At 34.2% G+C, this 23,990-nt stretch overlaps 1 protein-coding gene across 4 annotated transcripts in view; it reads right to left on the bottom strand.

Moving 5' to 3' along the window:
• The window catches only part of LOC136040628 (1-acyl-sn-glycerol-3-phosphate acyltransferase delta-like), a 50,002-nt gene continuing 26,012 nt past the window's right edge, over positions 1 to 23,990 (bottom strand). For all 4 annotated transcript variants that reach the window (XM_065724931.1, XM_065724922.1, XM_065724916.1 and 1 more), the window contains exons 4-8: positions 19,673 to 19,834; positions 14,876 to 15,066; positions 12,499 to 12,646; positions 7,622 to 7,835; positions 1 to 1,889 (exon numbers count right to left, since the gene is read on the bottom strand). In XM_065724931.1, coding sequence (XP_065581003.1) covers positions 1,819 to 1,889; positions 7,622 to 7,835; positions 12,499 to 12,646; positions 14,876 to 15,066; positions 19,673 to 19,834 — 786 coding nt within the window. In that variant the 3' untranslated portion in view covers positions 1 to 1,818. The remainder of the gene's footprint in view (positions 1,890 to 7,621; positions 7,836 to 12,498; positions 12,647 to 14,875; positions 15,067 to 19,672; positions 19,835 to 23,990) is intronic.

The following is a 23,990-nucleotide window of genomic DNA, read 5'->3' as shown; positions in this document are numbered from 1 at the left end:
CGCAATCAACGAACACTTTAATTTCCAACACAAGAAGTAAATCACAAAAAACAACAAACAGAAAATTAATATTACTGAATACCAAACCAATTCATAATCTACAAACATATTAAATCACATCATTCATAAGGCCTCAAGTGGGTTGTTTGGACTAGGTAGAAAAATGATACAAAGAGGGACAAAGAAAACACAACACGGAACATATGTTTCTATCTTACCCTTCTAATCTGCCATTTTCAGAACAGTACTGATCTCATAAAGCTACTTGACATACACATGCCTTAGTTGAACTTTAAGGACCGTAAGAATTTGAAAATTCAAGATTTAAACATCCTTAGATATTACAAATAAAAACACTGGAATTACAAACCATTATATTCAGTTCTTAAAAGAGAGTTACTAATCCAAACAATGGATAATCATATTAAATTAAGCCTGCCTTATTTACTTGTGTGTGTTTAATCTCACCACTCTCTTGGACCATTGTAGAGTTCCTTTCCTAACGCAGCTGCGAATAACTTCTGGATCAACGTTTGATCGTGGCCAACAAGGTGCGATAGAGAAGAAACTTGTTCATAGTCACTTGAGAGCGGCAAGAGTTACCATGAGTTAAAACAGCAATGCTACAACATGATTCACTTTGAGTCATCAAAGTTGATCAATCATCAACATCATATTCTTTTTTCCTTTCTTTTCTAAGCTTGAGGCACAACGTGAAAATACAATAACGAAACGAATAATAATAAGATGACGTATATGCGGTTTACACGAGGACTGAAAGTCATTGATAGAGGAAACAGGTCCAGTAAGAATACATATTAAAACTATATGCTTTAATGCAATATTTTTTTGCAACTGTGAGACCTAGCCATAGTTGTGAAAAAAGCCATCCAGAAATGTTAACATACATAAATACTTACTAAACCTTATGCATACACGCTTGCGGCTTCTTATCCTATGTAACTTCAGCCATGCCAGGCCATGTACACTTCTAAAAATGAGCCTTTGTAAGTTTGTACTTTAATTTTAGACCTGATTTAAAGCAGTGAAATAAATGGTGCAAAAGATCAAAAATGGATTAACAAGGCGAAATTCTAGGCAATTCTAGAGAAACCTACCCAGTGACTAATGCATCAGCCAGCATTATTGAGCGATTGAATTGGAGTAAAAGGATCTGAAGAAACAAAGATTTACCCTCCCCCCCAAAAAAAGTGATATAAAAAGATAGGGTTACACTCCTTAAGGGATCAGCAAAAGCTTATTCCCTATGGTCTATCCCCACCGAATCACACTAGTTGCTGTGCATTACTAAAATTGTAGCATCATTGTTCTGCCTTGCTCCTGACACCAATAAGTTAGCGTTCAAGGTAAAACTTAGCCCATAGTCTGCATATTTCTAAAGAACAAAAAATCCATTCAACTTTAAAAATTACTTCTAGCAGCCATAAATTGTTTTATGGAAACAGATTTCTTACTTCCTTATAAAATTCCTTCATTAAAAGAGAGAGAGAGAGAGAGAGAGAGAGAAAAAAAAAAGAAGATTAGATTCTACAGCAGCCAAAGACAGTCGATTACACAGTAATTAGCGCAATAATTCAAATAATTAGTACACATAGTAATTAGCGCAATAATTCAACCAATTAGCAGAGTAATTGGTTTTTTTTCTGCTTAGATTTCATCTAGTAAAAAAACTGCAACAATAACATAAAAAAATTGAGCATTACCATCTACTACAACAAACTAACAAGGGAATTACAGTTATATCCTGAGACTGGTCTCTTACTAGTTGAGTGTGGCCTTCGTCTTCATAGGATTGCTCTAGTTGGTTTTCTTAGTAGGTGAACGCTGGACTTTGGTCAAACCAACCACTTTATACAAAACCAGGATGGCTAAAATAAAAAGGGAAACAAAGATCAAAAGTCCTACTCATACTTGAGATTAGATACTGCATATTTTTAGAAGGAAACACCGGGTATTACAGAGTGACTAAAAGAAGTGTCACCTGCAAGGCTGCCCTTTCCTAAGGAATAGTCATCAAAAATAAGCCAAATTTAAGCTAATTTTATCGCTAAATTCTTACCAAGTTTTTAATGATCTATATCACAAGGTGACAAGCAGTATGTTTTTTCAGAAATGTTTATAAGACCTATATGTCAAATATAGTGGTATCTATATGTCAATTAAATAAAAAAAAACAAGTTTTTTTAACTGAAAGTAAGGAGCGACATTAAAACTTAAAACGAACAGAAATTACTTCGTATATGAAAGAGGCTGCTTCCTCATCAACGCCCCGCTCTTTACGCTAAAGTTTGACTCTGTCTCTCAATTCTTCTTTTTAAAACAGTAAAAACTTTAGCGTAAAGAGCGGGGCGTTGATGAGGAAGCAGCCTCTTTCATATACGAAGTAATTTCTGGTCGTTTTAAGTTTTAATGTCGCTCCTTACTTTCAGTTAAAAAAACTTGTTTTTTTTATTTAATTTCTGGACGTTTTTGAATCAATGCATGTTTTGATTTTGGCTCTCCGCAGAGGAATAATTAAAACAAAATTTGCATTTTTTTTTTTTTTTTTTTGACTAAATGGCTTTCTCATAATTTTGATCGAATGATTTTGAGAAAAAAAGAGCGGGGGAGGAAGCCTAGTTGCCCTCCGGTTTTTTGGTTAATTAAAAAGGCAACTAGAATTTTTGATTTTTTACGAATATTTTTATTAGTAAAAGATTTACGTAACTTATAAATTAGCTTAAGTAAAGAACTTTTGTATTCTCATATTTTTATTACATATATGAGGGGGTTCCCCCCTTGTCAGATCCTCGCTCTTTACATTAAAGCTTAAATTTTGTCCCAATTCATTAAGAATGACCCCAGAATCACAAAAGCTGTAGAATAAATAGTTGAAATTACTAAAAATACTTTAGCGTAAAGAGCGAGGTATTAGGAGGAGGTGAGCCCCTCAAATGGGTAATAATTTCTGTTTGTTTTAAGTTTTAATGCTGCTCCTTACTTCCAGCTGAAAGAACTTTTTCATATTTATTTTTTCATTTTTTTTTTTAAATAATGCTAGTAAATCCTGCGCTCCCTTCATGGAGATTTTCTTCCGCCATGACAAACTATCGATGGAAAGTTCCCCCAGCATAACCCCCTTTTCTCAACCCCTCCCCCAACCAGAAAAATCCTCCTGAAAACGCCTGTACACTTCCCAATAACCATTACTATATGTAAGCACTGGTCAAAGTTTGTAACTTGTTGCCCCTCCCACGGGGACTGTGGGGGAGTAAGTCGTCCCCAAAGACATAGTTATAAGGTTTTTCGACTACGCTGAATAAAATGGCTATCTCAGAATTTTGATTTGTTGACTTTGGTAAAATAATTAGCTTGGGAGGGGGCCTAGGTGCCCTCCAATTTTTTTGGTCACTGAAAAAGGGCACTAGAACTTTTCATTGCCGTTAAAATGAGCCCTCTTGCAACATTCTAGGACAACTGGGTCGATACGATCACCCCTGGGAAAAAGAAAAAAAAAACAAAAAAACAGATAAACACGCATCTGTGATCTGCCTTCTGGCAAAAAATACAAAATTCCACATTTTTGTAGATAGGAGCTTGAAACTTCTACAGTAGGGTTCTCTGATACGGTGAATCTGATGGTGTGATTTTCGTAAAGATTCTATGACTTCTAGGGGGCGTTTCCCCCTATTTTCTAAAATAACGCAAATTTTTTCAGGCTCGTAACTTTTGATGGGTAAGACTAAACTTGATGAAACTTATATATTTAAAATCAGCATTAAAATGCGATTCTTTTGATGTATGTATTGGCATCAAAATTCTATTTTTTTGAGTTTTGGTTACTATTGAGCCGGGTCGCTCCTTACTACAGTTCGTTACCACGAACTGTTTGAATAGGCAACCTTTCGTGATGGATACTTTAGAAATCATGATACTTTCTGCTCAAGATAATACAAGACGTTCCCGTTTGTTACTCAGCAGTATCCCTGTAAGTTGAAATGGCTGACAAAACCCAAGTAACTGCAAACCTTTATATTCAAATATTGTTTCTTAAAAAAAATTGAATATATATTTATTTCCCTTGAATTCAATGCCTAAAAAGAAAAAATGTTCGTTTATGGTATTAATGACACAATCAACATCACACTCAATATTCACACCAACCTCTCCGAAATCTGAAACCAGGACGGTCAGCAATGGTCACCTGTAGCTTCATCGTCTTCTGGAAAGACACGGGCAATATCAATAACATCCTGCTACTTGACTTTCTATGTGGATCTTTTCAGCTTTCTTTTTTTTCTCCTTGATTTTCAACTATGAAGGTCCAAAGTTGGAAAAATCATAAGTAACTACTTTAGTTAACAAGAGCTAAGAGCTAATATGGCTCATGTGAGGAGGCAAGAAGAGCTAAGAGCCAAGAGATCATATGGTATGAGCTCTAGCGAAATTCTATGAATCAATAGATTGATTTAAAAGGAAAATAAGAGGCTTAATGCCGGTAAGGATTTAAAATAAGAGCTCTGAGTCACGATGTCCTTCTAAATATCAAAATTCATTGAGATCCGATCACCCACTAGTATGTTATAAATAACTAATTTTTTCTAATTTTTTCTTCTCCCTTTAGCCCCCCAGATAGTCGAATCAGGGAAAACGACTTTATCAAGCCAATTTGTTCAGCTCCCTGCCACGCCTACGAATTTTCATCGTCCTAGCACGTCCAGAAGCACCAAACTCGTCAAATCATTGAACCCCTGCCCCCAAATCCCCCAAAGAGAGCGAATCCAGTACGATTCCGTCAATCACGTATCAAGGACATTTGCTTATTCTATCCACCAAGCTTCATCCCGGTTCCTCCACTCCAAATGTTTTCCAAGATTTCCCCCTCCAAGTCCCCCCACGTCAAAAGGTCTGGTCAGCATTTGAAACAAGAGCTCTGAGACATGAATTCCTTCTAAATATCAAATTTCATTAAGAACCGATCACCTATTCGTAAAATAAAAATACTCCAATTTTCACGTTTTCCAAGAATTCCGGTTTCCCCCTCTAACTGCCCCTAATGTCAAAGCATCTGGTCAGAATTTAAAATTAGAGCTTTAAAATACCAAATTAGAGCTTATATTATACCAAATTTCATTAAGATCTAATCACCCTTTCGTAAGTTACAAATACCTCAATTTTCAAAACTCCCCCCCTCCCAACTCCACAAAAGAGAGTAACACGCTGGATCCGTTTGAGATTTAAAATAAGATATCTGAGTCACGAGGTCCTTCTAAATATGAAGTTTCAGGAAGATCCGATCACTCCTTCGTAAGTTAAACATACATCATTTTTTCTAATTTTTCAGAATTAACTCCCCCCCCCCCAATAGAGCGGATCCGTTCCAATTTTATGAATCACGTATCTAAGACTTCTGCTTATTTTTCTCACCAAGTTTCATCCCGATCCCTCCAATCTAAGCACTTTCCGTGATTTTAGGTTCCCCCACCCCAAACTCCCCCCAATGTCACCAAATCCGTTCGAGACTTATAATAAGAGCTTTGAGACACGATATCCTTCTAAATATCAAATTTCATTGAGATCCGATCACCCGTTCGTAAGTTAAAAAAACCTCATTTTTCTAATTTTTCAGAATTAACCCCCCCCCCCCACAACTACCCCAAAAAGAGCGGATCCATTTAAGTCATGTCAATCATGTATCTCGGACTTGTGCTTATTTTTCCCACCAAGTTTCATCCCGATCCCTCCATTCTAAGTGTTTTCCAAGTTTTAGTTTCCCCTCCCAACTCCCCCCCAATGTCACCAGATCCAGTCGGGATTTAGTATAAGAGCTCTGAGACACGATACCCTTCTAAATATAAAATTTCATTGAGATCCGATCACCCGTTTGCAAGTTAAAAATACCTCACTTTTTTCTAATTTTTCAGAATTAACCCCCCCCCCCCCCAACTACCCCAATAAAAGCGGATCCATTCCGGTTATGTCAATCATGTATCTAGGAATTGTGCTTATTTTTTCCACCAAGTTTCATCCCGATCCCTCCACTCTAAGTGTTTTCCATGTTTTAGGTTTCCCTCTCCCAACTCCCCCCCCCAATGTCACCAGATCTGTTCGGGATTTAAACTAAGAGCTCTGAGACACGATATCCTTCTAAATATCAAATTTCATTGAGGTGTGATTCGTAACCGTTCGTAAGTTAGAAATACTTCAATTTTTCTATTTTTTTCCGAATTAACGGGGCCCCCACTCCCCCCCCCCCCCCAGATGATCAGATCAGGAAAAAAAACTATTTCTAATTTAATCTGGTATGGTGCCTGATACACCTGCCAAATTTTATCGTCCTGGCTTACCTGGAAGTGCCTAAACTAGCAAAACCAGGACCGACAGTATTTGCGATTGCTACATGTCACTTGGTTAATATCAAGTGCCATAAAAACGAGAAAATCACCATAAGGCCGTGAAATTTCCAGATAACTTGTTTTTTGGCTTTGGCTTTTCTTGCTCTAGATTTTAAAATTAGCTCTAATTTTAAATTCCGACCAGATCCTGTGACATTGGGGGGAGTTGGAGGGGAAAACCGGAATTCTTGGAAAACGGAAAAACTGAGGTACTTTTATCTTACGAATAGGTGATCGGATCTTAATGAAATTCGATATTTAGAGGGAATTCATGTCTCAGAGCTCTTATTTCAAATGCTGACCAGATCTTTTGACATTGGGGGGAGTTGGAGGGGGAAATATTGGAAAATAATTGGAGTGGAGGAATCGGGTTGAAGCTTGATGGATAGAATGAGCAAATGTCCTTGATACGTGATTGACGGAATCTTACTGAATTCGCTCTCTTTGGGGGATTTGGGGACAGAGGTTCAGTGATTTGACGAGTTTGGTGTTTCTGGACGTGCTAGAACGATGAAAATTGGTAGGCGTGTCAAGGAGCTGCAAAAATTGACTTGATAAAGTCGTTTTCCCAGATTCGACCATCAGGGGGGCTAAAGGGAGAGGAAAAATTAGAAAAAATTAGGTATTTGTAACTTACGAGTGGGTGATCGGATCTTTATGAATTTCGATATTTAGAAGGACATCGTGACTCAGAGCTCTTATTTTTAATCCTCACCGGCATTAAGCCTCTTATTTTCCTTTTAAATCAATCTATTGATTCATAGAATTTTGTTAGAGCTCATACCATATGATCTCTTGGCTCTAAGCTCTTCTTGTCTTGTCACAAGTGCCATATGAGCTCTTAGCTCTTGTTTTTCTTTGTATAAGCACCTAAGTACTTTCAACAGCTGCAAAATCCTTTTTCTGTTTAGTGTGCAAAAAAAGTGACCCTTCCAATATGGTTTGGGCGAGCTGAATTTCAACCAAGTCTTTCTTCGCAATGCCAATTTTAAGCTGTATAAGCCAAAATGAACTGAACTAAAATGATCTTCAGCCAATTCCTCATAATTAAACAAAATGCATATAAACAGACATAACTAATCTTAGAAACACCAAAAAAATTCCAATTATAATCACAACCAAAAGTACTTTCTCAATTTCAATTGTTTTCGTTGTGTTTAGTGAAGATGACCAACTTGGAAAACGAATGGCTTAAGCAATCGTATTTGACTCTTTAAAACACTTACCAATAAGAACCAATACTGCGCTGAACACGACACTTGCAATTCCACTGAAAAGCATTGTCAGAAAAGCTCGAAATATTGGTGGCAGTATTAAGGCATTCCAAACAGCTATGTTGATCAGGGGTGCAAGGCGACGATCACGAGATTGTTTAGGAGGACTGGTCTCACCCTCAAAGCAGAAACTACCTGTTTCCTTATATCGACCAAGTCTTTCATCCTAAAAAATCAATTGGTAGGTCATCGACTTGATCTAATAAACTTTAAGGAAAAAAAGTTGGTTTAGAAAAGTCATAAAATACAGATATTTTGTCGTTCTTTCTGGCTGGAAATGAAAAAAGAGGGAAAGTACAAAAGACAAACGTAGGTCTGGGATAGAGTTTACCTTAAGGGGATTCAAGTTTTTAAAATTTTTCATTCTTGCAATTTTCCCCAAAAAAATTTTGCCCAATTTTTTTTTGGCTATTTTGCCAAAGATATTTTCTAACGCTAATTGTTTCAAATCGGCATCTATGAAGTTTATTAAAGCTGTATATCTTAAATCTTCAGAAAAATTAAACATTTTACTACTACCCATTCCGAAAAAAAATAACATTCTGAAAAAATCAAAGTATGATAATTCACAAATTTTCCTTTTATTTGGAACATCAGGACATGAAAACAGTTAAGGGGCAATAATTTTCACACAAGCGAAAACCATTTAAGACATCCAGAGCCAATGAGTAGCATGGACAGAACATAAGTTTTTTTAAATATTAAATCCGAGCTCTGTGTATTTAATGTATCCTCTTTTCATTTTAAGTTATTTTAATGTAATATAAAGCGTTCTTTCGAACTTGCTATGAATCGAGTTTAAAGTCTCAAAAAGGAATTCCATCTATAAAGAGACAATGGCCGCGCACTTTTTGTTTCTTTAGGTACCAATCAAAGAAAATAAGCAGAAGTCTAATTCTGCAAGTTTAGTTTTCTTGGAAGGACTTTAAAATTACATATTTTCATCAAAAATCATATTCCAGATTTTCTAAAAGTTTAATTGGTCAAATAATTCTATATTGTTTTTCTATTGGTTCTTGATACAGAGCTCTTATTAATTTCAGATTTAAAATTCAGATAAAATTCGCATTGGAAAGTTCTCTAAAAAAGAGATCCTCCAAGAAACCATTGTTGAGTAAACAGACTTTAAGCAGGAAGTTTGAACTTCAGGAAATAAAAATATTAAAATCATAGACAAAAGAGCAATTTTTCTCCTTTAAAAACAATTTCAGTCAAAATTATTTTAACAGGATTATAAAATTTCAAGCGTCTAAAGTACTTTTTAAATGTTTCTTCCTTTTTTTATAGATATTTCATTCTACCTGCTACCAAGAAATTTATGGTTGGAATAAAACAGTGCTATAACGATTCTACAAAACTAGAAGCACAAAAATTTAAAGGTGGTCTAATTTCCGCCAAAGTCCAAGCTGCCTTCATGGTAGTACAGATACTATTTGAATTCAACATTTCTTCTTTTTCATTGTATTTTTTTCCTTTCATCTTCTTTGATTATAAACTTCGAATTCATCAACAAATATACCAATCTTATTTATGCGTTAAAAAATCTTTTTATTTATTTATCTGATATTTATTTATTTATGCTAAAACCTGGTTCAGTGAATGAACGAGTAAATTCAAAGCCATTGAAAGTAAGAAACTAATTCAAACAACAAATATTTCTCGTTCTCGTTCAACATTTCTTATTACTTCAGTTTGCCAATTAATAATCTTTAAATTTCTTCTGTCCATCATAAATTTGGTGCATAGAATCTTTGCTGACATCTTCAGTAGAATTAATCTCTGTTGAAATTTTTTAAAATTAAGATTTTCTGGTCTCTTGAAGCGTTTTTAATCCTCAAAATGCAATAAAAAATCTAAAATAGACTAATTTTGCCGAGATGGAGGAGCTGAAAAATAAACCTAAAGTTTCAAAGATTTTAAATGTTGGCCAAAATTTGTCTTCAGGGAAAACTAAAATTATAAGAAAAAAATTATATTAGTATAACAATATAGCCTGTACAATACAGATCTTGATCATTGCTTTAAAAGTTTACGCGCCAAATGAGAATCTTTCAATTGCCGGCTAAACATTTACACAATGTGGTATTTTCTTCCAATGACTTTTGAGATGTATTTTTTTTAATGATTGCAGCTATCTATTAAATTTTTTAAACTCAGGTTGTCTTTTCCATAGGTCGAGTTTCATCTTTTTTGTGAGGCTCACTGATAACCATTGAAGGAAGAAAAGAAGAAATGTTGCATCCCAAAACTATTTCAAATTTCAAAGTAACACCTAAGGGAATGACATTTTCCAGAGTTTCAAAAATAATGGTAACAGCCGAATCGACATGAGGATCTTCTCCTTAATGTACATTTAACATTTCAGAACGAATTCTGGTATTTTAAAATGCTTAACTATGAACTGTCCCCTGGTTTTACAGCGCAAAGGGTATTTTCTTATAAACTGCGTAAGTAGCAAAAAAGATAGTGTTCCTTCTTTTCATTCATAAGATGTATGTCAAACTCAATAGGGAATTTAATGTAATGTTAGGAACACACTTTTTAACAAATATGGAGAATCCTTCCAAAAACACAGCTAACACAAAAGACACTTAGTTTGTATCTGTCCCCAAATCAAACAGTTCGTGGTAACGAACTGTAGTAAGGAGCGACCCGGCTCAATAGTAACCAAAACTCTAAAAAATGGAATTTTGATACCAATATCTACATCAAAAGAATCGCATTTTAATGCTGATTTTAGATATATAAGTTTCATCAAGTTTAGTTTTACCCATCAAAAGTTACGAGCCTGAGAAAATTTGCGTTATTTTAGAAAATAGGGGGAAACGCCCCCTAGAAGTCATAGAATCTTAACGAAAATCACACCATCAGATTCAGCGTATCAGATAACCCTACTGTAGAAGTTTCAAGCTCCTATCTACAAAAATGTGGAATTTTGTATTTTTTGCCAGAAGGCAGATCACGGATGCGTGTTTATTTGTTTTTTTTTTTTTTTTTTTTTTTTTTTTTTTTCAGGGGTGATCGTATCGACCCAGTTGTCCTAGAATGTTGCAAGAGGGCTCATTCTAACGGAAATGAAAAGTTCTAGTGCCCTTTTTAAGTAACCAAAAAAATTGGAGGGCACCTAGGCCCCCTCCCACGCTAATTATTTTACCAAAGTCAACGGATCAAAATTCTGAGATAGCCATTTTATTCAGCGTAGTCGAAAAACCTTATAACTATGTCTTTGGGGACGACTTACTCCCCCACAGTCCCCATGGGAGGGGCAACAAGTTACAAACTTTGACCAATGCTTACATATAGTAATGGTTATTGGGAAGTGTACAGGCGTTTTCAGGAGGATTTTTTTGGTTGGGGGAGGGGTTGAGAAGAGGGGGATATGCTGGGGGAACTTTCCATCGATAATTTGTCATGGGGGAAGAAAATCTCCATGAAGGGAGCGCAGGATTTACTAGCATTATTTAAAAACACAATGAAAAAATAAATATGAAAAAGTTCTTTCAGCTGGAAGTAAGGAACAGCATTAAAACTTAAAACAAACAGAAATTATTACCCATTTGAGGGGCTCACTTCCTCCTAATACCTCGCTCTTTACGTTAAAGTATTTTTAGTAATTTCAACTATTTATTCTACGGCTTTTGTGATTCTGGGGTCATTCTTAATGAATTGGGACAAAATTTAAGCTTTAGTGTAAAGAGCGAGGATCTGACAAGGGGGTGAACCCCCTCATATATGTAATAAAAATATGAGAATACAAAAGTTCTTTACGTAAGCTAATTTATAAGTTACGTAAATCTTTTACTAATAAAAATATTCGTAAAAAATTAAAAGTTCTAGTTGCCTTTTTAATTAACCAAAAAATCGGAGGGCAACTAGGCTTCCTCCCCCGCTCTTTTTTTCTCAAAATCATTCGATCAAAATTATGAGAAAGCCATTTAGCCAAAAAAAAAAAAAATGCAAATTTCGTTTTAATTATTCCTCTGCGGAGAGCCAAAATCAAAACATGCATTGATTCAAAAACATTCAGAAATTAAATAAAAAAAACAAGTTTTTTTAACTGAAAGTAAGGAGCGACATTAAAACTTAAAACGAACAGAAATTACTTCGTATATGAAAGAGGCTGCTTCCTCATCAACGCCCCGCTCTTTACGCTAAAGTTTTTACTGTTTTAAAAAGAAGAATTGAGAGACAGAGTCAAACTTTAGCGTAAAGAGCGGGGCGTTGATGAGGAAGCAGCCTCTTTCATATACGAAGTAATTTCTGTTCGTTTTAAGTTTTAATGTCGCTCCTTACTTTCAGTTAAAAAAACTTGTTTTTTTTTATTTAATATGAATTAAAAGAGCACTATAATGAGTTTCAATGTCCATAGTTGTACAAACTCATTTATTAGCAATTTCACCTTTTGTTTTATCCTGCTTGCTGAAAATGTACATAATGTTAAAAAAGGAAACAATGACAAAGCAATTCAATAATCTAAATAAAAGGGACATATTAACGTCTGAAAAAAAAACTGAAGTTTAAAAACAGCAAACATTCCGATCGTTAGTTAAAAACTAATAACATTCATTGATGAGCTACAAAAATCTTTTGAAAGGCTATTAAAACAGTGTGATGTGCTGCTACAGCTACTTACACGTCACACCGTTGGACAATCTGGCTGAAGCCCAGTGACAAGCTCCCTCTCAATTCTAAACTGTTTAAATCTCTATGTCAGGTTGCCACATGAAAACTATCGAAGGTGTAGGCCAATCCTTGAACTTTATGAAAATCCTCAGAGGTGTTCTGCCCCCTCTCCTTCCCGAGCTATTTAGAAAACGATTCTAGCATACCTTTTCTTTGAAGCATTGGTACAGCCAATTGGTCAAATCCTCTTCAGAATCTGGAAGGTTTTCTAAGGGAATCCTTTTCAGGAATATTTCTGCAACCACACGTCTACCCATTAGCATATTCTTCAAGGTGGGAGCTGCACCATTTTTCCTTTAAAAAAAGTGGTTTGATTATAATGGGTAAAAAGCTTAAAACTAAAATTTTATGCTTCTAAGAATTATGCCCAGGAGGTTTAATACAAAGATTCAACACCACAAGATACACAAGATTGAACCCCATCTCCACTAACCAAATTACTGCTTGTATTTGCTGCGGGAGCACATGACCGGCTCACCCGCCCGTGGCAGGTCATCAACAAATTAAAAACAAGACCTACCCATCCCCTAAAAACATTTCGAAAGTATCTAATACAATCTCCACTATTCTTCAATGTATCTCAACAGCTTTCTTGTATTAATCACACGGTTGCCAACGCCATTGCAGAAGGACTTCAGGAGTTTACAGATGGCTTTGCAAGAAGAGCTTGCTTAACCTTTAGCTTTAGGCTTTGGAAAATTTAAACTTCTTCAAAGGATTGGGAGGTTTTAGCGACTTGGAGTACATCATGTGACAGAGGAAGACAACAATTGTGACATTGTTATTAGCAACATTAAATAATCTATATTGAGACCAAGACTTTAGTTAATTATGCCTTAGAATACAATAGAAAAAACGTAATTAAAAATCTTGATAGTTAGTAGCCAATGTCGAGATAACGTCAAACCAATAGCCTTTCGATATTTAACTCAGCTTAACAATATTCACAACAATATGGCGTGAATGTTACTCAAAAGCCCTTAATTGACATTCATTAGTCAAAAACTGATTATTACTTTTCAAAAGAAACTAAATTTATCGTCAGACCAAAATGTCAGGAAGTTGCATTACATTATGCAGGAGCTTATTTTACTGGATTTTACGTGTTGTTTAGTCAAATCCAACTTCATCCCCAACCTTACCCAAGTCCAAAATGTGTCAATAAAGTTATGCAACTATACAACCCTTTTCACTCGTTTGCTTAATTCACATATTCGTAAGAGACAGACAGAAACATGGGGTAGAATGTTTGACTTAAGATTAAAGCTGTTATAGGAGCAACAAAGTGTAGATTCCTTGAAGACAATATGCTTTAAATGGTTAGGCAGTTTCATTCCCTTCAATATTTCATTTATCTATAGTACACCAGATGCAGAAATTCACTTAAAGTTAGTAGTGAGTTTTCTCAAACAAACAATGATTTCTCAACCAAAGATCTGATTATATACTTGTATATCATTCGATTTAGCTAATTAATCCAAATTAATTGGGTCCATTTAGCTGAGACTATTCCATCCCGACAAATTCTACCACACGAAATGTAAAATATTAAAAAATTTATTTATTTATTAGAAACTCGCTCACAGCGACATAAGAAAAGGCAGAGCATTCAGATAATAATTGAGCTAATATAACTTCTTGTAACTTCTCATGTAACATCATAAAGTCAGCCACAATTTTATTATTATTCAAATCCCAAGGAGGAATGTAAACAGCATGTCAAAGGAGACGATTTGGTGCTTTCAAATTGACCATTTGTCTAATCCATGGGTATTTATCCAAAATAAACATACTTCATAGATACAATGGAAGGCCAAGGAAAAGCTTTAGGCACTAACATGGGCCTAAACGAACATAAAGCATGTCTGTATTGGCAAGCCAATACCATACTGGGGAAATGTAGCAAGAAGTCAGGAATGCAAACTGTTGAGAACAAACAAGGGAAATATTCACTGAGCTACCTTGACGGTACCTGAACTCCAAAAACGATGAGCATCGGTAACCATGGACTGGGAGCAAGGATATTGCTTTTTGTGTCTGCTTGGGGAAGATAAATCGTGTAACAGCATCCCAGTTTAACGCGAATTACATTGATCCTAGCCCTTTTGTCCTCCAGTGGGTCGACTAAAGCTTGGGCGGAGGCATCAGAGTCCATGTAAGCCGTAAAATCACTTTTTAACTTCGAGCACTATTCATGACAACGAAACTATCTAATTTCGCTGGTTTGGATTAGAGAGGCAATCGGGCGGAAATGCAAGGAAACTCTTGAATTGTTCAATTAGCCCCTCTATCTTGTCGGTACGAAACAAAAAAAAGTAACATCAAAACTTAAACTAACATAAATGGTTACGCATACAAGGGGGGTTGCCTCCTCCTCAATACCTCGCTCTTCAAACTAAAGTTTTTTGGTATTTTCAAAAAAGCTTCTTACGAAAAAAGAGATCAAAATCCAAAAAAAAAAATAGATGAACGTTTCAAATTTAGAACGACAGTATAAACATACAAACGTTAACAGTTACTTACAAGTCAAAGCCCATAACAGAGTCATAAACGGCAGGAAATTTCCCTTTTAATAGTCGTGCAACAGCAACAAAGCCCTTAACTCTTGGTAGCAGCAGATTTTGTAATTCTGGCAAATTGTTCTTCCTCGCGTAAAGTAATGATTTCTCATGCTTTTCTTCACTAAAACGCGTCCCTTCAGGAAAAAGCAGGAGCTAAAAATGAAGGCCATGAAAAGGAGCTTTAGTTTACAAAGGACACTAAAATTATTTGATTCTTTAGAAAGGTTAAGTGAAAACATACACAACGAATTACGCTTTATGAAATTAGAAAAACCCAGGAACTCATTTTTTAAAGCAAAAGATGTCTGAGCCAGGAATGCAGTTTTAACACCTAGCGGGCGTCAAGTTTAAAAATAAAAAACGTATGTGAAAAATTAGCAGAAAATGAACAAAAACTTCCCTGATTGCTGTGGGCAAAGACATACAATGCAATTGGCAATAAACTGGGTAAAACACTGAATTATTAAACTATACAATATAATAAATTAATATCTGCTTTCCAAATAGGAATTGAAAAGAAATGCAGACATCATTGAACAGCTGAAAATCTAAGCTATGCAAAAGTATGTTTATTATTAAAATTCTTCAAGAATAAACACTTTAAATTATTAGTTAATTGACTTACCTACTGAAGAATATTTTCTAACAAGACCAATTAAGCTATCCTATTTTGTGGTATTTATCCCTTTAGTTGACTATTGACATATCATAACCTTTTTTATCATTCAAAGAACATCTCTTTCCTTGTTTGATTTTGAGTTTACATTTAGTCAATAGCAAACACTTGAATCGTCGAACTGATTGATGAAATACTTGACTGTATTTAGGCTGTACAATCATTTGTTTTAGCTTTTTGTGTAAACAGGAAAAGTTTCTGCTTGTTCTTCTTCACGATTTAGTGTGAGAATAAAAAAGCAAATTTGCGCTACGAGAAAGATATTTATAATTGTATAACCACTAAAATTAAAACTGTGGAAAATCCAGGTTTTCAGTAATAAAAACCCCTAAGATGGAGCAAGGGGGCAATGTTCTTGGTACATTAAATAAGGTTTACCCTTCTATAGTTTTAATAAACCAAGAAACAAAGCGGTAAAGTCTTTATAGGCCTGTTGTATGTATAAATGTCCTCTTTTTTCTCTCTAAGCATGTTTTTTTTTAATACATAAGCCTTTTAAAAACAGAGTTCGACAAAAGGGAAGAAAAAAAATTTTAAACCAAAACAAAGTCGAATCTCAGCCAGTGGAAAAGAAACAATGAAAAGACAAAGCAGATATTTCAGCAAAGACCTCAGCAAAACCGTCCTCAGTGCTCAGAATAGGGGAAGGAAAAAATGTATTTAAAATATATATAAGCAGCCGAAGGTATACATACAAGTATTAACTTTTCATCTCCAGTACTGAGGACAGCTTGGCGGAGATCTTTGCCGAAATATCTACTTTGTTTTTTCTTTGTCTTTCCACTAGCTGAAAATCATCCCCATTTTGGTTTCTTCATTATTTGTATATTGCTTATTTTTTGTCGAACATCTATTTATAGCCAGTTTGATCTAAGAATGTATTTTCTTCTTAAAAAAAAAAAAAATCTGGACTGCTTAAAAAAAAAAAAACCTTTTAGTCTTACTTTTTTGCAAATAGGTAAGTGTCAGAAGCTCAGGGTCAATTATTAATCAAAAAACCATTGCATGACACTGTAGAACGGGATCTGAAGCGAGTATTTCTCCGTTATACGATCAAAGCAGTAGGTTTCTGATCCTCAAAAGAGATTATATGTGTTAAAACCATCAGCCGAAAGTTTTTAGGCCCCCCTTTTGATCCCCCCAAAAATATATTTTAGCCTGAGTATTACTGAGATGTACCCAATTTTTTTCTGCTTTTTTTTTCCGGTGCTAGTCTTACTAATAATTATAATATTTATTTCTGACCCACTTACATCAAAAGATAAATAATGGAGTAAACCCAAACAAAAATCAACAATAAGATTACAGAAAAAAACTAATAAATCACCAAAATCAATTCAACAAGAATAACATTAAATAAATAAAATTAATAAAACGAACGAATTAAATCATGGTGAGACGACAAACACCGATACGCTGTTTCCGAAAGCTTTTCGTGTAAACCAGTCAGCTTCTCAGTAATATTCAGAAGGTAAAAATAAAGAGGGACAGCTTCAAAAAGTGGTTTGCTCTTTACTACGTTCCAGCTAAGAAAAGCCCAAAGAATTTTTTTCTTGTATGCATTATAACGAATGCACTGCCATATAGAAGAAAAAAGCATGGAGAAAAATACAAAGAATTCAGATCTCCTAAATGTTTTTTAACAAAATTTAAAAACATGAATAACCCTTGTTGAAGCCACTCCAAAGAGTCAACTTAAAATTCCAAAATTTTCTAGAGCATTCTCAATAAAGTCGGGGTATCTTTAGTTACTTTAGAAAAAAGATGATATTTTCAACCATAAATTTAATTTGTTACTCAAATGAAATAAAAAGACCAAACGTTCAATTTATCGTTTCAAATTCATTATCTAGAGAAGATCAATTTTAATTTATGTGTAAGTTAAAAGAAGAATTAAAAGGTAAATGAATTGCAAAGCACAGAATAACATAGAAAATAATCAATGATTATTGAACTTAGTGATCTTTTTTCAATTTTATCTATAACTGTTACATGATCATGATAATTCCACGTCCAAAGAAAATCATGAAACACCGTGTGTTGGACTACATGTTTGTGGCTCCCAGGCTCACAGGGACATCGATGCTTTTGTGAATGCATTTCTGGCAGTAACTGCTAGCCATGCGAAAATGGGTTTTTCCTTGGCTTTCAAGGTCAGGGGCTTTTAACCTTCAGTAAACGGTTTTCGACAATGCTCTTTCAATTTTATATTGAAATTGCATTCTATCGCAATTACGATTGAATTTTCTTGTATTTATGGTATATATGAAAAATTTCAAGCTCTTTTCAAAATCCAAGTAGTGGCAACTCGAAAATATATGGCACTAGATATTTTCCTCAATTTTTTTTCGGTTACTATGGACTGTGGTTCACTCTCAGCTAGGTTACGGCTACAGCAACAACCTTGATTTTTTACAGTAAGTAAGCTGGGAGCACTGAAACATTTTTGCCCAAATCATGGTCCGTCTTCTCTACCTCGAAAGAAGTAAATAAAACCATCCCTATACAACAATGGCACCAAAAACCTATAGATGACTAGATCGATAAAGTAAAATCAAAATATATTACAAAAAGGTCATTACAGCGAGTCATTACAACGAGTAGAATAAATCTAGAGATGGAAAAAAGACTACCACAAAAAAAAATCTTTCGTTTTAGTTCAGTCTTTCGTTTATTCAGTCAATTTTGTTTTAAACACTCTAATAAAACTGATTGACGGAGCAATAACCGCAATACAACACACAGTTTATGTCTCACAACACAGAAGAAAACTAGCATTAAATCATCCATCTGTCTTCTTTTCTTTTCTATTTAATGTATGTGACGCTGGTCAAATGATGGTAAGCATGATATTCCCTTGCAGAGAAATTGATAGAATTCTTAAGTTTTGGTTAAACCATAAACTAACATCAAATTTAAAAAAGTGATTTTCCATGGTTAGTCACTTTTATCACTTGTTGATTTTTTTTTTCGTTTTTTGAGAAGTATTTTTACTCCTAGATCGAATGTTAACTTGTATGACCGCATAAATATATACCCGAGTATTTATATGCTTAACATATGCTTATTTTCTCACGTTCGCCATCAAGTTGCATTAATGTTAAAACAGTAGTCGAATATACAGCCTTTTTTTTTGGCTAACGGAAATTGGAAACTATAGATAATTTGGTGACAACCAAGGGGGGCAGTCCCCAGATCTAAACTCTTAGTTACAACTGTGTCCATGGTTGTAGCCAATAAATCTTCCGAGCACTTTTAAGTTAATCATACCCATAATAATGACAGATGATTTATCTTTGAACCATTCTGATTGTGAACAACTTAGAAGAAAAAAAAAGCTACATTCTTCCAATTTTCACAATCTTCCATAGTTCTACACGTAGTTGTTCCAATAGTTTCATTTTTGAATATGAGCTACAAAAAGCCATAAGTAGAATATTTTTAAAGTCAAAGACGAATTTATCGTATTTTCATACGAACAAGTCCTTTGTGCCAAAGGTTAATGTCCTAATGCTAATACCAATGTCACATTAGCATGCTGGGCTATAGAAAAACAAGAATTTTATCGTTCAAGTAACAGATAACTTTAAAATAAATGTGTGGAGACTAAACCATCTTTCTTTTTTTCAAAATAGTTCAGCTCCCAAACCAAACAGCGGAGTAATCCTCGAATTCTATCCATCTCCTTTCAGCATATGACTGAAAGCAATACATTACATATCATGAATTTTTTCTTGGAATCATTATTGGGTTCGATAACTCCTAAAAAATACCACCTTGATAAGCCAGAGATGTATTTATTTAACGAAGAAATGAACAGCCCGGCTTTAAAATCGACTTGTTGTAATAGTGGAAAGCCTGACTTGTTTATTGTTTCTTTTTTTCATTTGTTTGTCTCACAATGGCAAAACTCAATGAGAAACAGATCTTTCAAAGGTATAAAAATCTTTACAATAGAAACCTAAGTTTATAAATGCAAGAAATAGCACTTTTCCATGATATTATTGCAGAAAAAAAGAGAAACATCATCAACTAAGGAAGCTAGAGGATAATAGACAGTAGAAAGAATAGAGATATACTTACCCAAACTGGATCTGGAGACAAAGAAACTATATTAGCACTGGTTCTTAAATTTTCTTGGTCCTTTTCCCAGTTTCGATGCAGAAATATAGATTCGCCAAACTTCCAACTCCAACCAATAATAGGCACCTTTTCAATTTCCTTCTTTATTATCCCTTTTGCGCTCTGAAAATGAGAAACAAGCGCTGGATTTACTCACAAATTCAATAAAGACAAAAAAAATATGAGCTGTGCGACCCAGATGAAGAATAAATGGAAAACTATCAGCAATGGCATCTAACAGAAAGTGTCACAATGACAACAAAAACAATAAAAACAAAAGATAGCTAATCTCAGAATAAGGACATTCCAAGAGAAGACACTATAAACCAATTGTGAGTAAGGTCAACTTATTCATTGAATTTGCTCCAAAATAACTATACTCGGTTTGAAAAAAAAAATTGAGCTTCAAAGTACAATTTCTGTCAATTCTTACCCAGAAGCTTTTTTTTTTCTTCGTGAATATTCTCAGGAGGGGCGGTACTTTATAACTATAAGCACAAAAGATTTAAACAGAAAACAAATACAGAATGATGAAACTTCAAAGGGCACGTTATTTTACAATCGCTCGACATAGCTGGGAATGGACTTGCCTTTAAACTACATAACTGGGGCCATATTATCTCTTTAACGGTTGAAAAAAATGCGACTCACAACAAAATAACTTTCATTTACTAGTATAGTTATTACCATACGTTGAATGTCAATTTTTGTTTCTATAATCAACGACATGCAGACAGGTAGCAATTTTGATCGGAGAAAGAAAGGACGTGGAAGACCACTGGCAAAGCCCGAAGACTGTGAATTTCAAACACTTTAGAATGAGAACGACTTTCAAAACTTACAAAGACGGATCAACTAGATATACCACAAGAAGCCTTCTTCATAAGATTGAAAGGCAAAAAAAAGGATCCAAAAGTCTAGAGAATGGGTTCGACGTCAATTGAACAAAAGGCAGCAATAAATACTAGCAAAACACAAAAACAACAAAATCAAAAATATTGCCGTCACACAAAGCAAAACTGAACAAGGAAGCGATTGAGGTATTGAGTTGGAAAATGCTTGCACAGATGGCTTGCTCACCAGACTTGGCTCCATCCAACTAATATTAATTTGGTTACCACAAGCATTTGCTCAGCAGCGCTTCACCTCTTATGAAAACGAGCAAAAAAAAGAATTGATGATTAGTCGGCTTTGAAATGGCGCTAGCTTTTTTTTCTGTGACTTTCATAAAATTCCAGAGATATAGGGAAAAGGTATGGCTATCAATAAGCATGTTTCGAATAAAGCTTTTTTTATTTAAAAAAAAATGTTTATTTTCTATATAAAATTTAGGTTTCATATTTACACCACTTGGAACATAGACAAATATTCAAGAGAAACACAAAAAGGACAGAAAAATTGCCTATAATAAAAAACAAATTGCCTGAAACAACCCTATATACTGATTTTACATAAATTGATAATGGGTAATTGGAAAAAAAAAGGTCCTACGGAAAAAGAAATATATCAGCAAAAAAGCAGAATTTCTTCAAATAATGCTATATAAAAATTTAAAAAACTGGTACTTCTTTGTGCTCCATTGTGGGTAATTCTACACCGTTCTGCAGAGCGTCATCTGAATTAAACAGGATAATCCACCAACATTGACTACTACTGCTATTACTAACGATTTACTGAGTAATTGTGTTGGCCTTAGGCGGCTTGGTGCTGTAGTGAGTTGTTAGTAATAGTAGTAGGTAAATAGAGCTATTCACTTGATCGATCTTCTCGATACCTAGCACCGACTTTCCGTCCTCATCTATTCCTAGCCAAAGCGACTTCGTCTTCTTAATATTAATTTCCAAACCAATTTTTCGACCCCAGAAATGTCAAAACTTTTTAAAATTCATTGATTTCTCCGAGGTTTTTACCTAAGACACTCAATTATCTGCATTATCTATATTTGAAAATAACCTTTAGATAGAATTTTGTGTGTTCGTGGCCTTAAATCTTCTTTTATATAATCAACACACAAATGACCACAAGTCACATCGTTAAACTTTCGGACTTGAGTAGAATGATAGGCAATTTGCTTATTTTAAGTCTTTAAATTGTTGACCATTTCATTTCCACGTTGGATTCTAGAAGAATACTAAACTCCTACAAATGAGCACTTGGGATCATTGAAATAAGAAGTCCAATGAGTCCCAGGCGATTCCATACAGTCATAATTGATTATACCACATTCTATTTATAAGGAATATGACCTAATTCATTCAATATATCAGTATTTGTTAACGATGTCATGCGATTTTGGATTCATGATGACGTTCCCCGTTTTTTGGAAGCGAAGATTCTTTGAATTGTGAAATCTCACCTTCAGCTATTTTTCTGGGGCTTCCACGCTGTTTAGGTACTTTAATCACTTCTACTTGTATTTTCTTGGGTCTACCACGTTTTCTGGGAGCTTCAACAACCACTTCCTATCCAAATACAACAGTTTTGTGTGTACCTGATTTTTAAACCTTGACCTTTCAGTAAAATCCCCGGTAGTGTTAAACCTTCACCTTTAACAGTTGAAGAATCAGTGATTTTTTCAACAATTTTCTTTCCAGCATATGCACCTAATGCAGCTGCACCACTTGTTAGAGCAGCTTTACATATTGCAGCTGCTAATGATATTAAAAATGGAAGTAATTTATCATTTTGAATTAGTTGATGATACGATATAATTATATAGACATCTTTATTTTTTATGTTTCCTTTCTCAATTTGTTTTCTTTTGAGCAGTAGTTTAACAGGTTCTTTACCAACAATCACGTTTTCTATTCGAGTTCGGCAACTTTTTCTTAAAACATCTGTCTATTTTTACTTTTTGAAGAGGAGATAAATAGAATTGTGTATTCAAAACTCAGCTCTTCTTTACTTCAATTTCATCGAAAAGAAATATGAATGGTAATCTTGGATTATTTTGAAGTAGTTGTTTATATGATAAATCAATATCACATCCTTTATTTTTTTTTAGCTTGGTGAACTGTCTTTCATGAAGTAATACTTTAACAGGTTCTTGTTCATTCACTTTAGTATGCGTTTCTCGCACTTTACATTTTTGTTTTGCATCTAAACACGTTTTATATACATTTTTTTTTGAATTCTGATAAATAAAATCGTATACTCCTTTTATTAGAGAAATATTTTTATACATGAAATTCCAAAGTAAAGATTTTTATAATATTCTTTTCAAAAAACTTCATGGGCTTCATTTTTACTTCAACTTTCCTTTCTTTCTCTTTTGAAATGCTTCACCGAGATCTTTTTGAAGTATATTTATTATAACATTTTCTAAATTGTCTGAACATTCAGACAACTGCATAAAGCCCTTCAAGTATACCAATAAAGTTGAAAAATTTACTGCGTCTACAACATTTTCTGGGTTTGCTACAGTTCTAATTCTTCTATTTTCTTCACTAATATCTTCCTTTGTTACTTTTAAGGTATTTTTTACTAATAGTCCTTTGTCATCAACTCTAGTCAATATTTTGTCAGGTAATTGATAAAATTTGAGTTAATCTATTAATATCCTCAATTAAATACAGATTTGTAAGAATTTGTTGGATAACAACTTCACCTTTGAAAACCGTTTAAAATAATTTTAATATTTGGTAGTTTCATAGCATCGTTCTCTGATTTTGGATCTCCTAGACTATTTAATCGTTTCAATTGTAAATGAAGATTACCATTACCATCTAGTTATATACTTTTGTTACTTGTAAACTTCCTATATTTACTGCCTAAGCTCCCACACTTGTTCATTTAATATACAAAAATTTTATTAAGCGAATATCCAAGATCTCTCTGTACTTAAGAGATCCATCATCGGTTTTCAAACCAATTAGCAAAAATACATGATTGTTTGTTGCTTTATCAAAGTAATTGATAGATTTTTATTTATTTATTTACTATTAAACTTAAGACCAACTAGGGCCACTTACAAAAAAGGAAGAAAAAACAGAACAAAAACATATAAATCAATAACACACAAAAAACAATCAGCTAAAAAAAAAATAAATAAAAAAAAATAATAATAATAAAAAAAAAAATCATTCAAATAACAACGGTACATTTCAACTTGTCAAACTTGTTGTGTGTAAATCACGCTTGACCAAGTCAGCCAAAGTGGCAGAGATCGGCTCAAAAAGCACCAAAATTTTCCTGGGGAATGAATGCCATACACTGGGAACACGATATCATTGGCTGATGCAAACTCATCACATATTGAAAGTAAATGGTTAAGTGCAGG

The sequence above is a fragment of the Artemia franciscana genome, chromosome 2 (assembly GCF_032884065.1).
Source record: "Artemia franciscana chromosome 2, ASM3288406v1, whole genome shotgun sequence".
Classification (NCBI taxonomy): domain Eukaryota; kingdom Metazoa; phylum Arthropoda; class Branchiopoda; order Anostraca; family Artemiidae; genus Artemia; species Artemia franciscana.
This window is presented reverse-complemented; position numbering and strand designations above follow the sequence as displayed.